General features: G+C 38.3%; 1 protein-coding gene across 1 annotated transcript in view; it reads left to right on the top strand.

Annotated features, from left to right (window-relative positions):
• LOC124556617 (caspase activity and apoptosis inhibitor 1-like) overlaps window positions 1-15,770 on the top strand; it is a 211,202-nt gene that overhangs the window by 184,913 nt on the left and 10,519 nt on the right. Inside the window, exon 7 of the mRNA XM_047130584.1 lies at window positions 8,751-8,851. Within this exon, the coding sequence (XP_046986540.1) occupies window positions 8,751-8,851 (101 nt within the window). The remainder of the gene's footprint in view (window positions 1-8,750; window positions 8,852-15,770) is intronic.

Genomic DNA, 15,770 nt, shown 5'->3' with positions numbered 1-15,770 from the left:
GAGATTTAATAGTAGTGGATACCACAGTCTAATTCTGGATAAGTCTGTGTAACGTTATTCAGCGCCAGAAGTCATGAACTGTAAGACTAATTTGTTTACGCCTATCCACTTATAAGGAATGCAACCATTTTTTTTCTTGTCCAATTTTGGTTGAAAAAAATGTGGAATTTGCTGTGGGACTTCGTGGAATATTCCTGGTATACTTTCATGAAGTTCAAATAGGTGGCAGTCCTATACATAGCCTTCAAAACGGCACCTATAATGGATGTGCATTCCAAGCAGAGAGCTGTCACTGAGTTTCTTTTGCCAGAAAACCAGAGTATCACAGGTATTCGTAGGCGGTTGCAAAATGTCTACGGAGACCTGGCAGCGAAGAAAAGCCCTGCGAGCCTGTCATCTTCCCAACAAGGTCACGCAAACTTGTCTGATCTGCCATTTGCGGGCCGCATGCACACAGCTGTGACTCCTGCGATGTTGGAATGCGAGGACATTCTCATCACAATCAAACACTTCACTGCACAACTAGAGGTTTGTGTTGGTAGCCCTGTCACAAGTCTGTACACCTGAGAGGAGCTCACAAAACTTCATTGGACTGTTCTTCCTCATCCACCCTACAGCCCGGATCTTGCATCTTGTGACTTCCAGCTGTTTGACGCAATGAACAGAGCACTCTGTGGGAATCAGTATGTGTATGATGGGGAAGTTATTTACGCAGCAAAACACTGGCTCCAATGTCGACCAGTAGAGTGGTACCATGCAGGTATACAGCCCCTCCTAGTAAATTGGTGCAAGACTCTCACATTGAATGGAGATTATTTTGAAAAATAGGGTTTTGTAACAAAAAGAGTAGGGAATAATTTGGTGTATTGGAACCCTTAATATAACCAGCCTGCTTTCATAAAAAAGTGTGTTGCATTACTTACTGAATGCCCCGTGTAGTATGACTGTGAATGACACACGCATGGTGCTGCAGGTTGGTTAATAATTTGGTGTTGATGTGCGGGGATTGTCAGTTGTTGTTTCACTGGGGTAAATTCAGTGGGACAAAAGGAGGGATTGCCAGTGAAGCTCTCCTATAGGTGTGTAGGTTATGTGTAAAATACAGGAAAATCGTAGAACATGAGGTGAAGATTTATGCTCTTCAGGCAGAGATAGCCTGTTACCCCATTTAATAAGAATATGAGATAGGCTGCAAACTAAGTTCAGTGGAAAAAATTAAGCTTTTCATAAGAGATAGCGTAAGTATTAAGATGCTGACATAGGTTTTGCCGATAAAGTGTACTCTAATCGTAAAACTGAACAAACAAACATTAAAATACCCACAAATTCATAATCTCTTCTTTCTATCCGGTAGCACTGTAAGTTATCAAATTGTTCATAAAAGTTCTCTGTTTGCTATAACTGTCACAAGTATTAGATTTTCCAATTTAAGCTCAAAAGCGCACAATTCTAGAATTTGTTTGTTTTTATGTTCCTGTATGTATTTTAATTGTGAGTGGCATTTTATTCTTTACCCGTATTGGAACTACAAGAGTATGCAGTTAATTTATAACTACTTACATTAAGATTTTCTTTTACTGTGGGACACTCTGTGACCAAAATGGTACTGAAACAGAGGATAACAGACTAAAGGCCGAAATACTAAATGTCTTTTTCCAAAGCTGTTTCACAGAGGAAGACTGCACTGTAGTTCCGTCTCTAGATTGTCGCACAGATGACAAAATGGTAGATATCAAAATAGATGACAGAGGGATAGAGAAACAATTAAAATCGCTCAAAAGAGGAAAGGCTGCTGGACCTGATGGGATACCAGTTCAATTTTACACAGAGTATGCGAAGGAACTTGCCCCCTTCTTGCAGCGGTGTACCGTAGGTCTCTAGAAGAGCGTAGCGTTCCAAAGGATTGGAAAAGGGCACAGGTCATCACCGTTTTCAAGAAGGGCCTTGAACAGATGTGCTGAACTATAGACCTATATCTCAAACGTCGATCAGTTGTAGAATTTTGTAACACGTATTATGTTAGAGTATAATGACTTTTCTGGAGACTAGAAATCTACTCTGTAGGAATCAGCATGGGTTTCAAAAAAGACACTGGTGTGAAACCCAGCTCGCGCTATTCAAGACTCAGAGCGCCATAGACATGGGTTCACAGGTAGATGCCGTGTTTCTTGACTTCCGCAATGCATTCGATACAGTTCCCCACAGTCGTTACAAAGTAAGAGCATATGGACTATCAGACCAATTGTGTGATTGGATTGAAGAGTTCCTAGATAACAGAATGCAGCATGTCATTCTCAATGGAGAGAAGTCTTCCGAAGTAAGAGTGATTTCAGGTGTGCCGCAGGGGAGTGTCGTAGGACCGTTGCTATTCACAATATACATAAATGACCTTTTGGATGACATCAGAAGTTCACTGAGGCTTTTTGCGGATGATGCTGTGGTGTATCGAGAGGTTGTAACAATGGAAAATTGTACTGAAATGCAGGAGGTTCTGCAGTGAATTGACGCATGGTGCAGGGAATGACAATTGAATCTCAATGTGGACAAGTGTAATGTGCTGCGAATACATAGAAAGATAGATCCCTTATCATTTAGCTACAATATAGCAGGTCAGCAACTGGAAGCGGTTAATTCCATAAATTATCTTGGAGTAGGCATTAGGAGTGATTTAAAATGGAATGATCATATAAAGTTGATCGTTGGTAAAGCAGATGCCAGACTGAGATTCATTGGAAGAATCCTAAGGAAATGCAATGCGAAAACAAAGGAAGTAGGTTACAGTACGCTTGTTCGCCCACTGCTTGAATACTGCTCAGCAGTGTGGGATCCATACCAGATAGGGTTGATAGAAGAGAGAGAGAAGAGCCAACGGAGAGCAGCGCACTTCATTACAGGATCATTTAGTAATCGCGAAAGCGTTACGGAGATGATAGATAAACTCTAGTGGAAGACTCTGCAGAAGAGACGCTCAGTAGCTCGGTACGGCTTTTGTTCAAGTTTCGAGAACATACCTTCACCGAAGAGTCAAGCAGTATATTGCTCCCTCCTATGTATATCTCGCGAAGAGACCATGAGGATAAAATCAGAGAGATTAGAGCCCACATAGAGGAATACCGACAATCCTTCTTTCCACGAACAATACGAGACTGGAATAGAAGGGAGAACAGATAGAGGTACTCAAGGTATCCTCCGCCACACACCGTCAGGTGGCTTGCAGAGTATGGATGTAGATGTAGATGTAGATATATTCCATCAAGTTCAGATCAACCTAATTTTGTTGGCAAGACATCATTGTGAGTTCAGTAAGGTGCTTCTCAAACCACTGTAACACAATTCTAGTCTTGTGCTGCACACAGTTATCCTGCTGGAAGGTGCCATCACCACTGAGGAATACAACAAGTGTGAAGGAAAGCTGGGATCAGCATAAGTGTTTACACAGTTCATAGCTGTCATGGTGCATTTAATTACTAACATAGGTCCCATGGAAACCCAGGTAAACATCCCACATAGCATAATATTGCCCGCAGAGACCTGTGTCCATGTTGTGGTACATGCTTGAGCAGCCATTCACCTGGACGAGGGCATATCTGGACACAACCATCACTCTGGTCTAACAAGAAATTTAACCGATTTGACATGGCAACAGATTTACACTGAGCCACAGTCCACTCTTGATGATCCTGTATCCACTGCAATCATATTTGGCAAAATCACTGGATTAAAATTAAAACAAACGTGTGTCATCTGCTGTGGAGTCCTGTGTTCGATAATGTGCACTGAATGGTGTGCTCCAAAACCCTTGTGCTTGCATCAGCATTGTACTGTATCATCATATCTGCCACATATTGCCACCTACCCTGCTTTACAGTGTGACCAAGCTGCTGACCTCCATGTTCTGTGATGAGGTGTGAACACCCAACACCTTATTGTGTATTTATGGTTACACCATCCTCCGTGCACTTTCCACAGACACCTTACAACAGTAGCATGCAAACAGCCAACCAGCTTTGCCATTTCTGAGATGCTTCTTCCCAGGTGCTGGGCCATAACAATCTGCCCTTTGTGAAAGTTATATCAGTGGATTTCCTGCTTTGCCGCCCATATCATCACAAAAATGACTCCCCATTCATCTCTACTCCTGCTATGTACTTACTTAATATGTTACATGCCCACTACATCACCAGATGGCACTCAGTCTTGCAGTGGGCAGTGGTTATAAAGTTTTGGCTGTGTGTGTGTGTGTGTGTGTGTGTGTGTGTGTGTGTGTGTGTGTGTGTGTTTGCTATCTTAAGTTTAACAGTAGTCTTCAAAAAATGATCAATCTTTATTACATAAACTATACAGTTCTTCCCATTCCTGTCAGTCCTTTCACATCCCAAAATATGTTAGCCACAACACTTCCAACAGAAAGATTTGGGAAGAGATTATGTATGCAGTGTTTGTGGTTTTTCAGAAATAAGTACCTCTCAAGTGATTTTTTAGTGTTGAAAAATATACAGGAAATTGTTCTGCAGCCTGAGATACGGTATTGTAAGTGTTGTGTCTAGACAAGACAGCCTAGACACAATGAGAGGAAGCCGAAAGGCACGCGCTAAGCTAAAGCGGGATGGCGTGAGGTCTGAAACAGGATACGTAATGAATGCTATAAAGAAAAGTACGTAGCTTCTGGAATACTTAACTTTAATCCATCCTTTTGGTACATCTGGAGATTGTGGCGATACAAGTGAGACTCTTTAGATACATGCATTGTTACTAATGGCGCCTTGCTAGGTCGTAGCCATTGACTTAGCTGAAGGCTATTCTAACTATCTGCTCTGCAAATGAGCGAGGCTTCGTCAGTGTAGTCGCTAGCAAAGTCGTCCGTACAACTGGGGCGAGTGCTATCCCGAATCTCGAGACCTGCCTTGTGGTGGCGCTCGGTCTGCGATCACACAGTGGCGACACGCGGGTCCGACATGTACTAATGGACCGCGGCCGATTTAAAGCTACCACCTAGCAAGTGTGGTGTCTGGCGGTGACACCACAGTAAGTAATGTTTTCATTAAGTCTTTCATCACTTTTCTAAAAGAGTTCCTTTCTCATTAGTGGTGCATATTTACTTCATTCTGTCTATGTCTACAGCTATACTCTGCAAACCACTATGAAATGCGTGGCAGAGGGTACATCCCGTTGTACCAGTCACTAGGACTTCTTCCTGTTCCGTTCACATATGGAGCACATGAATACTGACTGTTTAAATGCCTGTGTGCAGACTACAATTAATCTTATAGTGTCCTCATGACCTGTATGGGAATGATACATAGGGGGTTGTAGTATGTTCCTAGAGTCATCATTTGAAACTCGTTCTTGAAGCTTTGTATGTATATGCTTTCTCGGAATAGTTGATATCTTATGTTCAAGAGTCTGCCAGTTCAGTTTCTTCAGCCTCTCTGTGACACTGCTCTCTGGCTCAAACTAACTGTGACCATTCTTCTTGCCCTCCTCTGTATATGTTCAATATCCCCTGTTAGTCATATTTGGTGCAGATTACCATAGTATTCTGCCAGTAATCCAAAGTCTGCCACCTGCTTTACCTACAACTAAAACTATGTGATCATTCCATTTCTACGAGTGTGGTGGTTCTATGGTTAGCACACTGGACTTACATTTTGGGTGAAAGCTGTCATCTCTCTTTCAACTGATAAAATTAGTGTTCTGATTTGTAGTTGAAATAGCAGAGGGTCAGGTAAAGGTGCACTCTAGTAGAATTTTGGCTTGATAACATGTCTGAGTGGTTACTCATCACTCCATTTATCACACTTTGGCCAACTTGCTCTAGAATCGCTAGATTTTACTGAGTTTCCAAGCAACTGATAATAATTGCAAAATACAGCAACATTAGTGAATAAAATAGAATAATTAAGCTAAGTAATTAAAGACAAGAAGTGGTTATGACTGAAAGTGAATAAAGTTCGTTTTATCCTATAAAACTGAATTCACTAGTGAGTGGTGCCCTTACAATAAAAGAGGTAAAGTAAATCGGTTTTGACAATAACACTTTGTCAGCAAGTTTCATTTATGTGTGTGTGTGTGCAGTAATGCTAGCAGTACTTGTGATCTGAGCAATGCCTACTTCCATACCAAGCAAATATCATGCATTGGTGCTCAGTTTCAAAGTCTGGAAGCACATAACTTCCGGGAAACAGGAAATTATAGATTGTTGTTTAATTTGGTAGTCCCTGAAAGGCAATTACAAAACTGTGCGATGATGTATTTAATTTCTGTTTAGCACTGCTAGTTCCCAAGAATTTAATTTAAACAGGCTTTACAGTTCACTTCAGCAGATTGAGACACACACCGCAAAACATAATGTGTCGCTGGCCGGAGTGGCCAAGCAGTTCTAGGCGCTACAGTCTGGAACCGTGCGACCGCTATGGTCGCAGGTTCGAATCCTGCCTTGGGCATGGATGTGTGTGATGTCCTTAGGCTAGTTAGGTTTAAGTAGTTCTAAGTTCTAGGGGACTGATGATCTCAGAAGTTAAGTCCCATAGTGCTCAGAGCCATTTGAACCATTTTTGAACCGTAATGTGTCAGCTAACTTTCTAGTACTCATTGAAAGATAAAAGTTCTTGCAGTCTATCAACAACTGTCACTTGTGAGTAATACATTACATTGAGAGTACACCACATAGTAGAAAACTTAGTCTTTCACACGTGACACAGCCAATACATCAAACAAAATGTATCTCCAGCACTGCCTATTCCGAACTAATCACCAACAGACAATACCCACAACTGCCACATAAAAAGACCGTTTGCCACTGATGTCTCTCCCTTGTATATGTTGCTGACATCACACTTGTCTGTTCATTACAATGAAATTTACTTTTATGGTCACCTTTTAAATATTGCAAATAAAACGTTAAAACTCCATACATACAGAGAGCCCTCTTCCTTGTGGTCATTTGCCATCTACAAACTACTTTATATGTCTTGCTTTCCTTGTAAAAAAAATTGTACATATTGAAACCCTTTTCCAGTATTGGTTTGCACACTGGAACATTAAAAAAACTGGCCAGTTGTTCCGCATTGTTTTTAGATGACCTTTCATCTAGTGCCTTCAGAATTTACAATATGTGCACCATACTCATATCACAAAAGCCCTTGTTAATGGCTAATTCAAATAAATTTAAGAAATCTGTTGAAAACACTGAATGCTGTAAAATAACTAAGATAGGAAACAAGTAATGGATGTACCTACACTATGCTAAGTTCATAATCCATTTTAGTGTGGAGAGTTGCATATTCTGGCTTAATATGTCTAACTGCAAAATTGTTTATTGCTTGTAATGTTAAAAATATTAAGTTTATTGTATCATGGAGCTCACAGGTTACAGTATAAACAAGTATATTTCATTTTCCACCTCATTTGAGGTAGTAGGCTCGTAGATTCTCCTACAATTTATCAGCTAAGGAATTAATAGAAATGACATATGTTAATGTTGCTCTAACTTGTGTAGTGTTTGGCATATAAAAATATTGTAAGCAGTGATGGACTCATCACATTATCATGCTCAGTCTGCTGGAGTTAATGTAGCGTTACTGAGTTGTGTGACACTAAATATCCAAAATTTTTGCGTAGACATATTTTATGTCACACTATCTTGTATGAGGGACAACCATAGCCATAAGCAGACATCTTGAGTAATAACTGCTTGGTTGCTCTTGTAAACAATTTATTTAATGACTGGTTTTGTAGCCTAGAAGAAACATCATCAAGTTAAATATGGTGAGCCATGACATTAAAGTTGCAACACGGATGGGAGTGAATGTTCCTTGTCTGTGACTTTATCTGACAATCCACTAATTGTTTCATCTATTAATAGACAAAGAAACTCAGTCCTGTCCATGTTGCAACTTTAATGTCACCATTCACCATATTTAACCTGATGATGTGGCTTTTATGAAACAAAACTGGTCATTAAATCAATTATAAGAGCAGCGAAGTGGTTACTTTTCATGACATTTTATTTTAGTTAGTATTCTCACCGTGACACCCCTTCTGTTCCATGCATGTGTGTGTTGTATTTGGCAACAGGGAAATTCACTGCTTGTCAAGTGTTTCTCATGCCTCACTGTTTACCAGGAAGCCAGCAGCTGTGCTTAAGCTCCGTCCACTGGGATGGACTATCGCCACCCATACTGCCAGGTGCACGCATTTAGAAACAAGTGCTCCTTTGAATGCCCTCAGCATCTGTTGCCTTATAGGCAGGACGATGGTTCAAATGTCCATCCAGCCAATCAGATTTAGGTTTTCCATGATTTCCCTGAATCGTTCCCAGCAAAATCTGGGATGAGTCCTTTGAAAAGGCCAAATATAATCTCCTTTCCCATTCTTTTGTATTCCGATGTCTTGCCTCATGTGCTATGACCATGATGTCAACAGGACATTAAATTCTAATCTTACTTCCTTCCTTTTTCAAACATACAGCACCATTGATATGCAACACCTTTGCACAGAAAACATGATGAATGTTGTCTGCTATGAAGTTTTTCACTGTAAAGATCATTTCCACATACGTGGCTAATGGGATTTCCATTTCCGTAATTCATTTTCAGACAAACATGACTACATTTGAGATAACTTCATATATTTGGAGTCATTATTTTCACAGATATTTGATCCAAATGCACTGTTCAATTTTATTTACTTATATTTTTGACATGATTAGATGTTGTGTGGTGTATTCTGCACAGTTATCTGTTTTACAGGGCTTTCGACTCGGAAGACACTATCACTAGTACCGATTCAAAGAATAAAGACATCCTAGAAATAGGAATCTCTGAGGAGGAAGTGAGTCATTTGCTTAAAGGTATGTGTTGTTCAAAATACTAAAGGACGTGTTTAAATTCTGCTGCTAATAAATTCCTCATGTGTCAGTGTTCACTTATCAGATTTTTTATTTGAATGTGAAGGTGATTTATCACAATGTGAGGTACAAGACACAGCTGTGAATAATTACAACAGACTATTGCAAAATCTTTTAATAGTTTATGTATATATTGCACATGATGCTGCCAGTTATATTGCCGTGCAGCTGAAGTGCTGTTGCAACAAAATAATATTTTAAAATGCTTTGCTAATTTTGTGTAATTGGAATTATTTGGGAATTGATAATAGTCATGCTGATGGGTGTTAGGTAAGATTCGGTACTGTATTTATTTCCCCATGTTGACTACACAGAACAGATATGAATAGTTTTTTAAGGAAAAGGCTTTGTCTTGTGGGTTTTAGTGCAAAAATTTGTGTCACTGGACACTTTTGTATAATTAACACTCCACATTTTTAAAAAAAAATGCAGTCTTTACTCATTTTAACACTATATATTTCGTACATTATTTCAATTAATAATATGAAGATGAAACTTATGAAAGCAGTTGCACTGCTTAGTATGTATCATAATTACTATCGCAAGCTCTGTAGCTCTTGTCCTTTATTTACAACTGTTCATTTTGTAACTGCTTAGCACTTCCCTTGCTTTTAGTGCCTGTGAAGTTTACAATGGCTAGTCATTGATAAAGCTGTCACAACAACTTTTGTTATGTTTTAGGAGAGCTTATGATTAAGAAATATTGAGGAACATTACGAATTTCATAAAGAAAGTATGTTTCTCATACTTCGAAAATAAATTTGATCATGATAAGTCATTTTGCTGCATGAGGTATTCCATATATGCATTGAAGATATCAGGGAGCCAAGCAAAAATTACAGTGATGTTGCTCTTGTAGGTTTGATGTAACTGGCTACAACTCAATATATATAAAGGTTGTAATTTATCTGTCATTTGGCCAGTGAACTCTAGTCCATATCTTCCTGTTCCTGAACTGCCAACAAAGTTTTTGATGATACCCTGAATAATTATAGACATATCCAATTTTCTGCAGATGAACCGGGTCCTTGTGAGTTTTGTTGCACTTTGCGCAATTTAGAAGCAAAAATGAAAAAGATGAACTGCTTAGTTGGAAAGAACGTATTGGTGCAGGAACAGATATTTGTGTATAAGAGCTCCATACATAGGAAAAGAGAGGAGCCATTTTATCTAGGTTTCAAAAATAATGATTCATGATTTAGTACCTGCACAGGTGTGACAATGCTGCTAAACGAAGTGTTGGCATGAGGTACTGTGTGGGCCCACAATGGTGTGACAAGAAGATGGGGGGACAGAACCCCTCAGCAAGAAAATAAAACTCACCATGTGAGTCTATCTGCAGGGAAGCAGAATGTCTGTACATCATAGAGATGTGCATGAGGATGAACACAACCCATGGCAAGTTCAGGTGGCTGATGATTGAGCACATGGAAATAGCACACAGCACAAGGTGCAAGGTGAGGTCGACAGTGGTTGAACTCAGCGTTAGAATTGCACTGCCCAGCTTACTGTCACCTGCAGGTAAACACTTCCATCAGTGCCCATATGACAGGTTGCATACTAAATAGGGTATTTCTCAGATACTTCTGGTTTGATTAATGAATTTCAAATTAGCTATAAAAAGTAGCTGTAGAGACTGTTAATACATTCTTCTAAAAGTAGTTTTAAGGCTGTTTCTTTACACAGTGGTTACACTGTGCACCAGTACCAGTTTTTCATTCTGTACATAAGAAGTAAAGTTACAAAATGTACTGGAGAATGATGAATACAAATTATACTGGAACAGAACCATTATAACAGATAAAACACCACCACATAACAAACTTGACATCATACTCACCAATAAAAAGAAGAAATTAACGCAACTAATCAAAACACTCTCAATTACTTTCACCATTGGTTACATTATGCCTGTCACATTCCAGATTTCAGCACTACTTCTGTTGCCCAGTTTTTCTGAATCAGATGACACCTTTCACTAATTGAATGATCCAGTAATTAAGAATTTGCATTTATGATTATAAATCTAAAAATTCCACATGAATTTCCCAATGCAAATGTATAAAATGGTTTCATTATATTTTGCATTTTTATAAACTGCTGCATATTTTATAAACAAAAGTATCATCATAACATATAGCCCATCTGAATTAGCAAAATTTGAACTAGTAACTTTTCAAACCAAAATGTTGTTTCTGAATCACAACATGTTCATTCCCGTCTTTATGTGGCACACTGCACCCCAAAATAGTCACTCCTGGACGAGTAGTAAATAAACAGTATGTATATCAATATATGTAATAATGTTACAAAGTCCAAATTCCACTCGTAACATACTGACATCTCTGTGAAAATCCCATGAAGTCATTGACATTGTCGTATCTTTGTGAATCTCGATCATCAAAATTTAATTCGCACCTAATCATTGATCGTGCAGTACTTCAAAGTTATCAGCTGTATATATTGTATTAATTTTCCATGTCTACTGAAAATGTTTCTGTGCATTAATATCTATCATCTTGCAACTTAATGTTGCCTCTAACTGTGTAATCAGAAGCCAACTTTGATATTTAACTGTGAGATTATCTAGGTAAAAGTGCACTGTGATTGTCAAACTGTTTTGTAGGAATTTGAACGTGTCTGTCTGTAAACAACTATTTTGTGTGAAAATTGGAACTGGTTATCATGTCGTATATAGTGACAATAAATATGGAAAACAGTCAAAGTTAGTTAAAAAGTGTGTAGCTTTCATTGTTAGAGCAGTTCCTGATATTCAGTTTACAGCAGTTTAACATGTTTTCTTCAATGAGACACCAAGAACAGAACAAAGATTTGCAGTTAGATCACATTTCACACAGTCTTCAGTCAGCTATGAAGACAGTCTGTCTCGTAGTGGAGTAATGACTACCACTTCAGGGAGCTAGAAGTCATTGTCTGTGGCTCATGACGTATCACCTGGTCTTGATAGGATCCATTACAGCATGGTATGGCACCTCACAACTAGTGCAAAGAAATTCTCCTAGCCCATTTTAATTTGATGAGAACCCATTTTAATCATCCTTTCTGAAATCTGGAGAGGACCATACAAATCCTAGTAGCCATCATAATGCTACCCTCGTAGTTGCATGGGAAAAACCCTAGTGTGAATGATCAACTGCTGCCTTGTTTGGATTTTGAAGTCCAGGCAGTTTCTTGTTTGCATCCAGTGTGAGTTCAACATATATCAATCATACTTAGAAAGAGAGTCTAGATCACACACATCACATTTATTTACGTCACCTAGACTGTATTTCTAAGTACAGTTGTGAAACTGAATGTTGTTTCCCCAAAATGTTTCCAAAATATAGCAATCCAGCATTGATAATCTGACCCTCCTGGAAGTGACTATACAACAGGCTTTCCTGTACATGTCACCTAATAGTTGTTTTCTTTGACCTTGAGATAGCCTGTGATACTACTAGGAGTCAAAATATAATTTGAGAGCTCAATAAATCAGCCATTCTTAGATATTTCCCTGTATTTCAATTGTTCTTTCTTTCCTTACATCATTTTATATAAAGGGTGTTTTAGGAGGAACATTAAATATTTTAGGAGGTGGTAATCTAGACTAATTTGAAGAAAACATAAAGTGTAATATCTGTCCTGCTTTTTTCAATCGGTTACAGAGTTACAACTATAACAATGTAACCTAAACAAAAACTCACAGAAGCTGTTAAGCAAAGCCAAATGATTAAGTTCAAAGTTGATTTTCATAAATTTCCCCCTAGCTTAAGTGTGATACTGGGAGAACATACTCATCCTTGTAACCAAAAGAACCTCTTGCAATAATACTGTGAGCTCATTTCCTTAACCAATTGTCTATCATACCAGACAACTCATTTACAAAGAAGCATTTGTGAGAATGTCTCCACAAAGGCATGTGGCTTTTCAATGGTCCACAGATGTGAGTTAAGAGTCTTATTGATACTGTCATAAGTGAAAGTGGCTTCATCAGTAAACAGTATTAGTTGGATTACTCAGAAATTTTCTATGAGGCAAGAACAATGTTCCAATCATGTACCTTCATTTCCTTCTCAGTGGTACTGAATCCATAATAAATTGTAAGGATAGTGGCCATTCATACCTAATATCCGCCATATCGTGTATGTGGCATGCTCATACACATAGAAATTCTGCATGTACTTTTTGGGGGACTACATTTGACCAACTGAATGTTGTCTTTTTTTTGACACACACTGTTCATTTGCATGCTCAGATGAGGTTTGACTGCTGGGCACTGATTGCACCATGTAACCTTTATCTGCTGAATTTTGGTGATCCTTAATTGAAACAGTTTTCTTTGCAACAGTCAAACATGAGCAACACACTTCATTTGAAACCTGACCATGTTGCCTCAAATGGGAATGTGTCCTTTTTTGCCTTTATGACTACTAATTTTAAGTGAAAAGGTTGCTTTGAGAGGATAACAGTTCATACCATTTATTTCATTTTTTGAGTTTGTAATGCACTTCCTAACAGTGGTTAGACCCAATCGTGCTCATATTAGCATCTAAAATCAATTCCACTTTCAAGTTTGCCATTTCTTTGTGGACTTTTCCAAATTATGCTTTGTAACAGTTCATGGGAGCCTTCATAATTGTTCAAACAATAATGTAACCCTTCAACAGATACTGCTGAGTAAGAATGATGATACTTATTTTTTCACCGTTTTTGAGTGTCATTGCACAAATTTGCTGCAGATAAACTGATTAATCACTCACTGTTGTTGTATCTTTATCAACAACTGCAAACTGTTCATATATTTTTGGTGTGTGGATTGCATTGGACTATTCCGTGTGAAACCCAAACAACTGCTGCCCTCACATTGCATGCAGGCACATGAACAATGGCAGTTTACATTGTTGAGCAAAACAGCAAGATAATGCTTCCCACAGGAAAAAGTATCCTCAACTATGAATATTCTAAAGAACTAACAAATCAGAAAGGCTGCAACTGACTTCATCATCCCAATATCAGTAGCAGTATCCCTTACAACCAGTCTCTTGCAGTTCAGTGAAAACTTGAGGAAACACTCTTGAATATGGCACCCTGTGGTTAGAAAATTATCTGCTGTATTCTCTACAAGCATCAGCAGCAATTCCAATACAATAGTCATATACAGGTACTATACCAGCATTTGTAAATATGTGCAATGTGTCTCAAAGGTACAATAGAATTGCATAATAAATCACAATGACAATCACAGATGGAAAAATTCAATTACGTTAATTCAAGCACAGCTTCACAATTGTGACTTCAAAACAAAAATGATAGTTGATAAATAAACTCATAGCAACTGGTGTAACAAAATACAAAAATGAAATTTTCTCTCTGCAAATGGCTATGTCTCTGTAACCAATAAAAATTGAACAAGTGTTATATGCAATGTTTTACTCAAATAAGTCTATACTACCACCTGCTAAAATATTTACTGTTCCTCATGAAGCACCCTGTATAGAGTTGGAAATATCTTTTTGAATCATCTTGAATAAGGGAATGGTTTGACTCAACATAGTGTTTTAAGTGTGGCACTATTGTCAACTGCTATTAACAGTATTACCGCACTCGGCAAGGAACAACATCTAGTACTCCCTATTTGTGGATAACGTCTTTAGTTTTAGATTTTCGACTGAGAAATCTGTATGTGTCCTTTTTTTTTAACTGTCAATTCTCTGTTTTTAAGAATGAGGGACACCATTTAAATTTTTAAATAGTGCTTTCAGTTTCTGGGCCTTAATTTTGATGAAAATCTTACTTGGCTGCCACACCTGGCAAGTCTGAAAGCAATCTGTCTGAGAGCCCTAAATGTTTTGAAATGTGTTAGTCAGAGGGCTGGATACGCAGGAAAAACTTATCTGCTGGAGTTTTATCAAACCTTTGTACAATTCCAGCTCGGATATGGATTTACAATATAACTAAATAGGTTTCCGCTGTTGGTGTCTCAATGAGTATAATTCCGCTGGGTATTGTACTACATCATTGTATAAAATACTGTAATTATAAACTATAAAACTGATGTTTTGGCCATCTTACAGTGGCCTTCCTCAGGGCAAGACTGGTTTGCGAGGACGAAAGATGTTTTTATTTATTACAGATGATCGATGTCAATATGTCGTATCTGTAGAACTTGATTGGCCCTAGAATATAATACATTAGTCATTACAAAAGGGAGAGCATAGGAAATAAGCTTGTTAGTAATTGGTGACGGTCTGAAAATCACTTAAAAGCCAAATAGTCCACAGGTAGCTTCTTTACTACATTCTTCCTTTCACAATGACTAATGTATTACATTCTTGGGCCAGTAAAATTTCACAAATATAATGTACTAATACCAATGTCATGGTAAAACACCCAGAATAATTTTAATCATTATGGATTTATGGGTCAGTTAGAGAATTATATTTAAAAATATTAAATGCCGCCCACCATGAGAGAATTAGGCTGGCCATCAGGGCATGTAAGATCAGCCCCATTTTCAGCCTCTCTGCTGAGGCTGATGAGCTGCTTCCTCACATCAGGTGGCAACTCCTTGATGTGTGACACAAATGTAATACTCCCCACCCCAAACAGCTTACCACTATATTGCTTGCCTGCATTTCAAACAACTCTTCTCCAACAGTCGCTGAGCAGTGAGGTCTTTTGGGATACATGCAAAGAATTTTCTTTTATAAATGCTTTTGACAGATACTGATGATTCATGACAAGTTTGGGATTAAAATCCCACTTGGCTTCTTAAGAGGCATATAATTATTTTAGACTCAGCTATACTTAAGAAAGAGTGCAGTCCAAATGTAATTTTTAAATCTGTTTTTATAATATTATA

The sequence above is a fragment of the Schistocerca americana genome, chromosome X (assembly GCF_021461395.2).
Source record: "Schistocerca americana isolate TAMUIC-IGC-003095 chromosome X, iqSchAmer2.1, whole genome shotgun sequence".
Taxonomy (NCBI): domain Eukaryota; kingdom Metazoa; phylum Arthropoda; class Insecta; order Orthoptera; family Acrididae; genus Schistocerca; species Schistocerca americana.
This window is presented reverse-complemented; position numbering and strand designations above follow the sequence as displayed.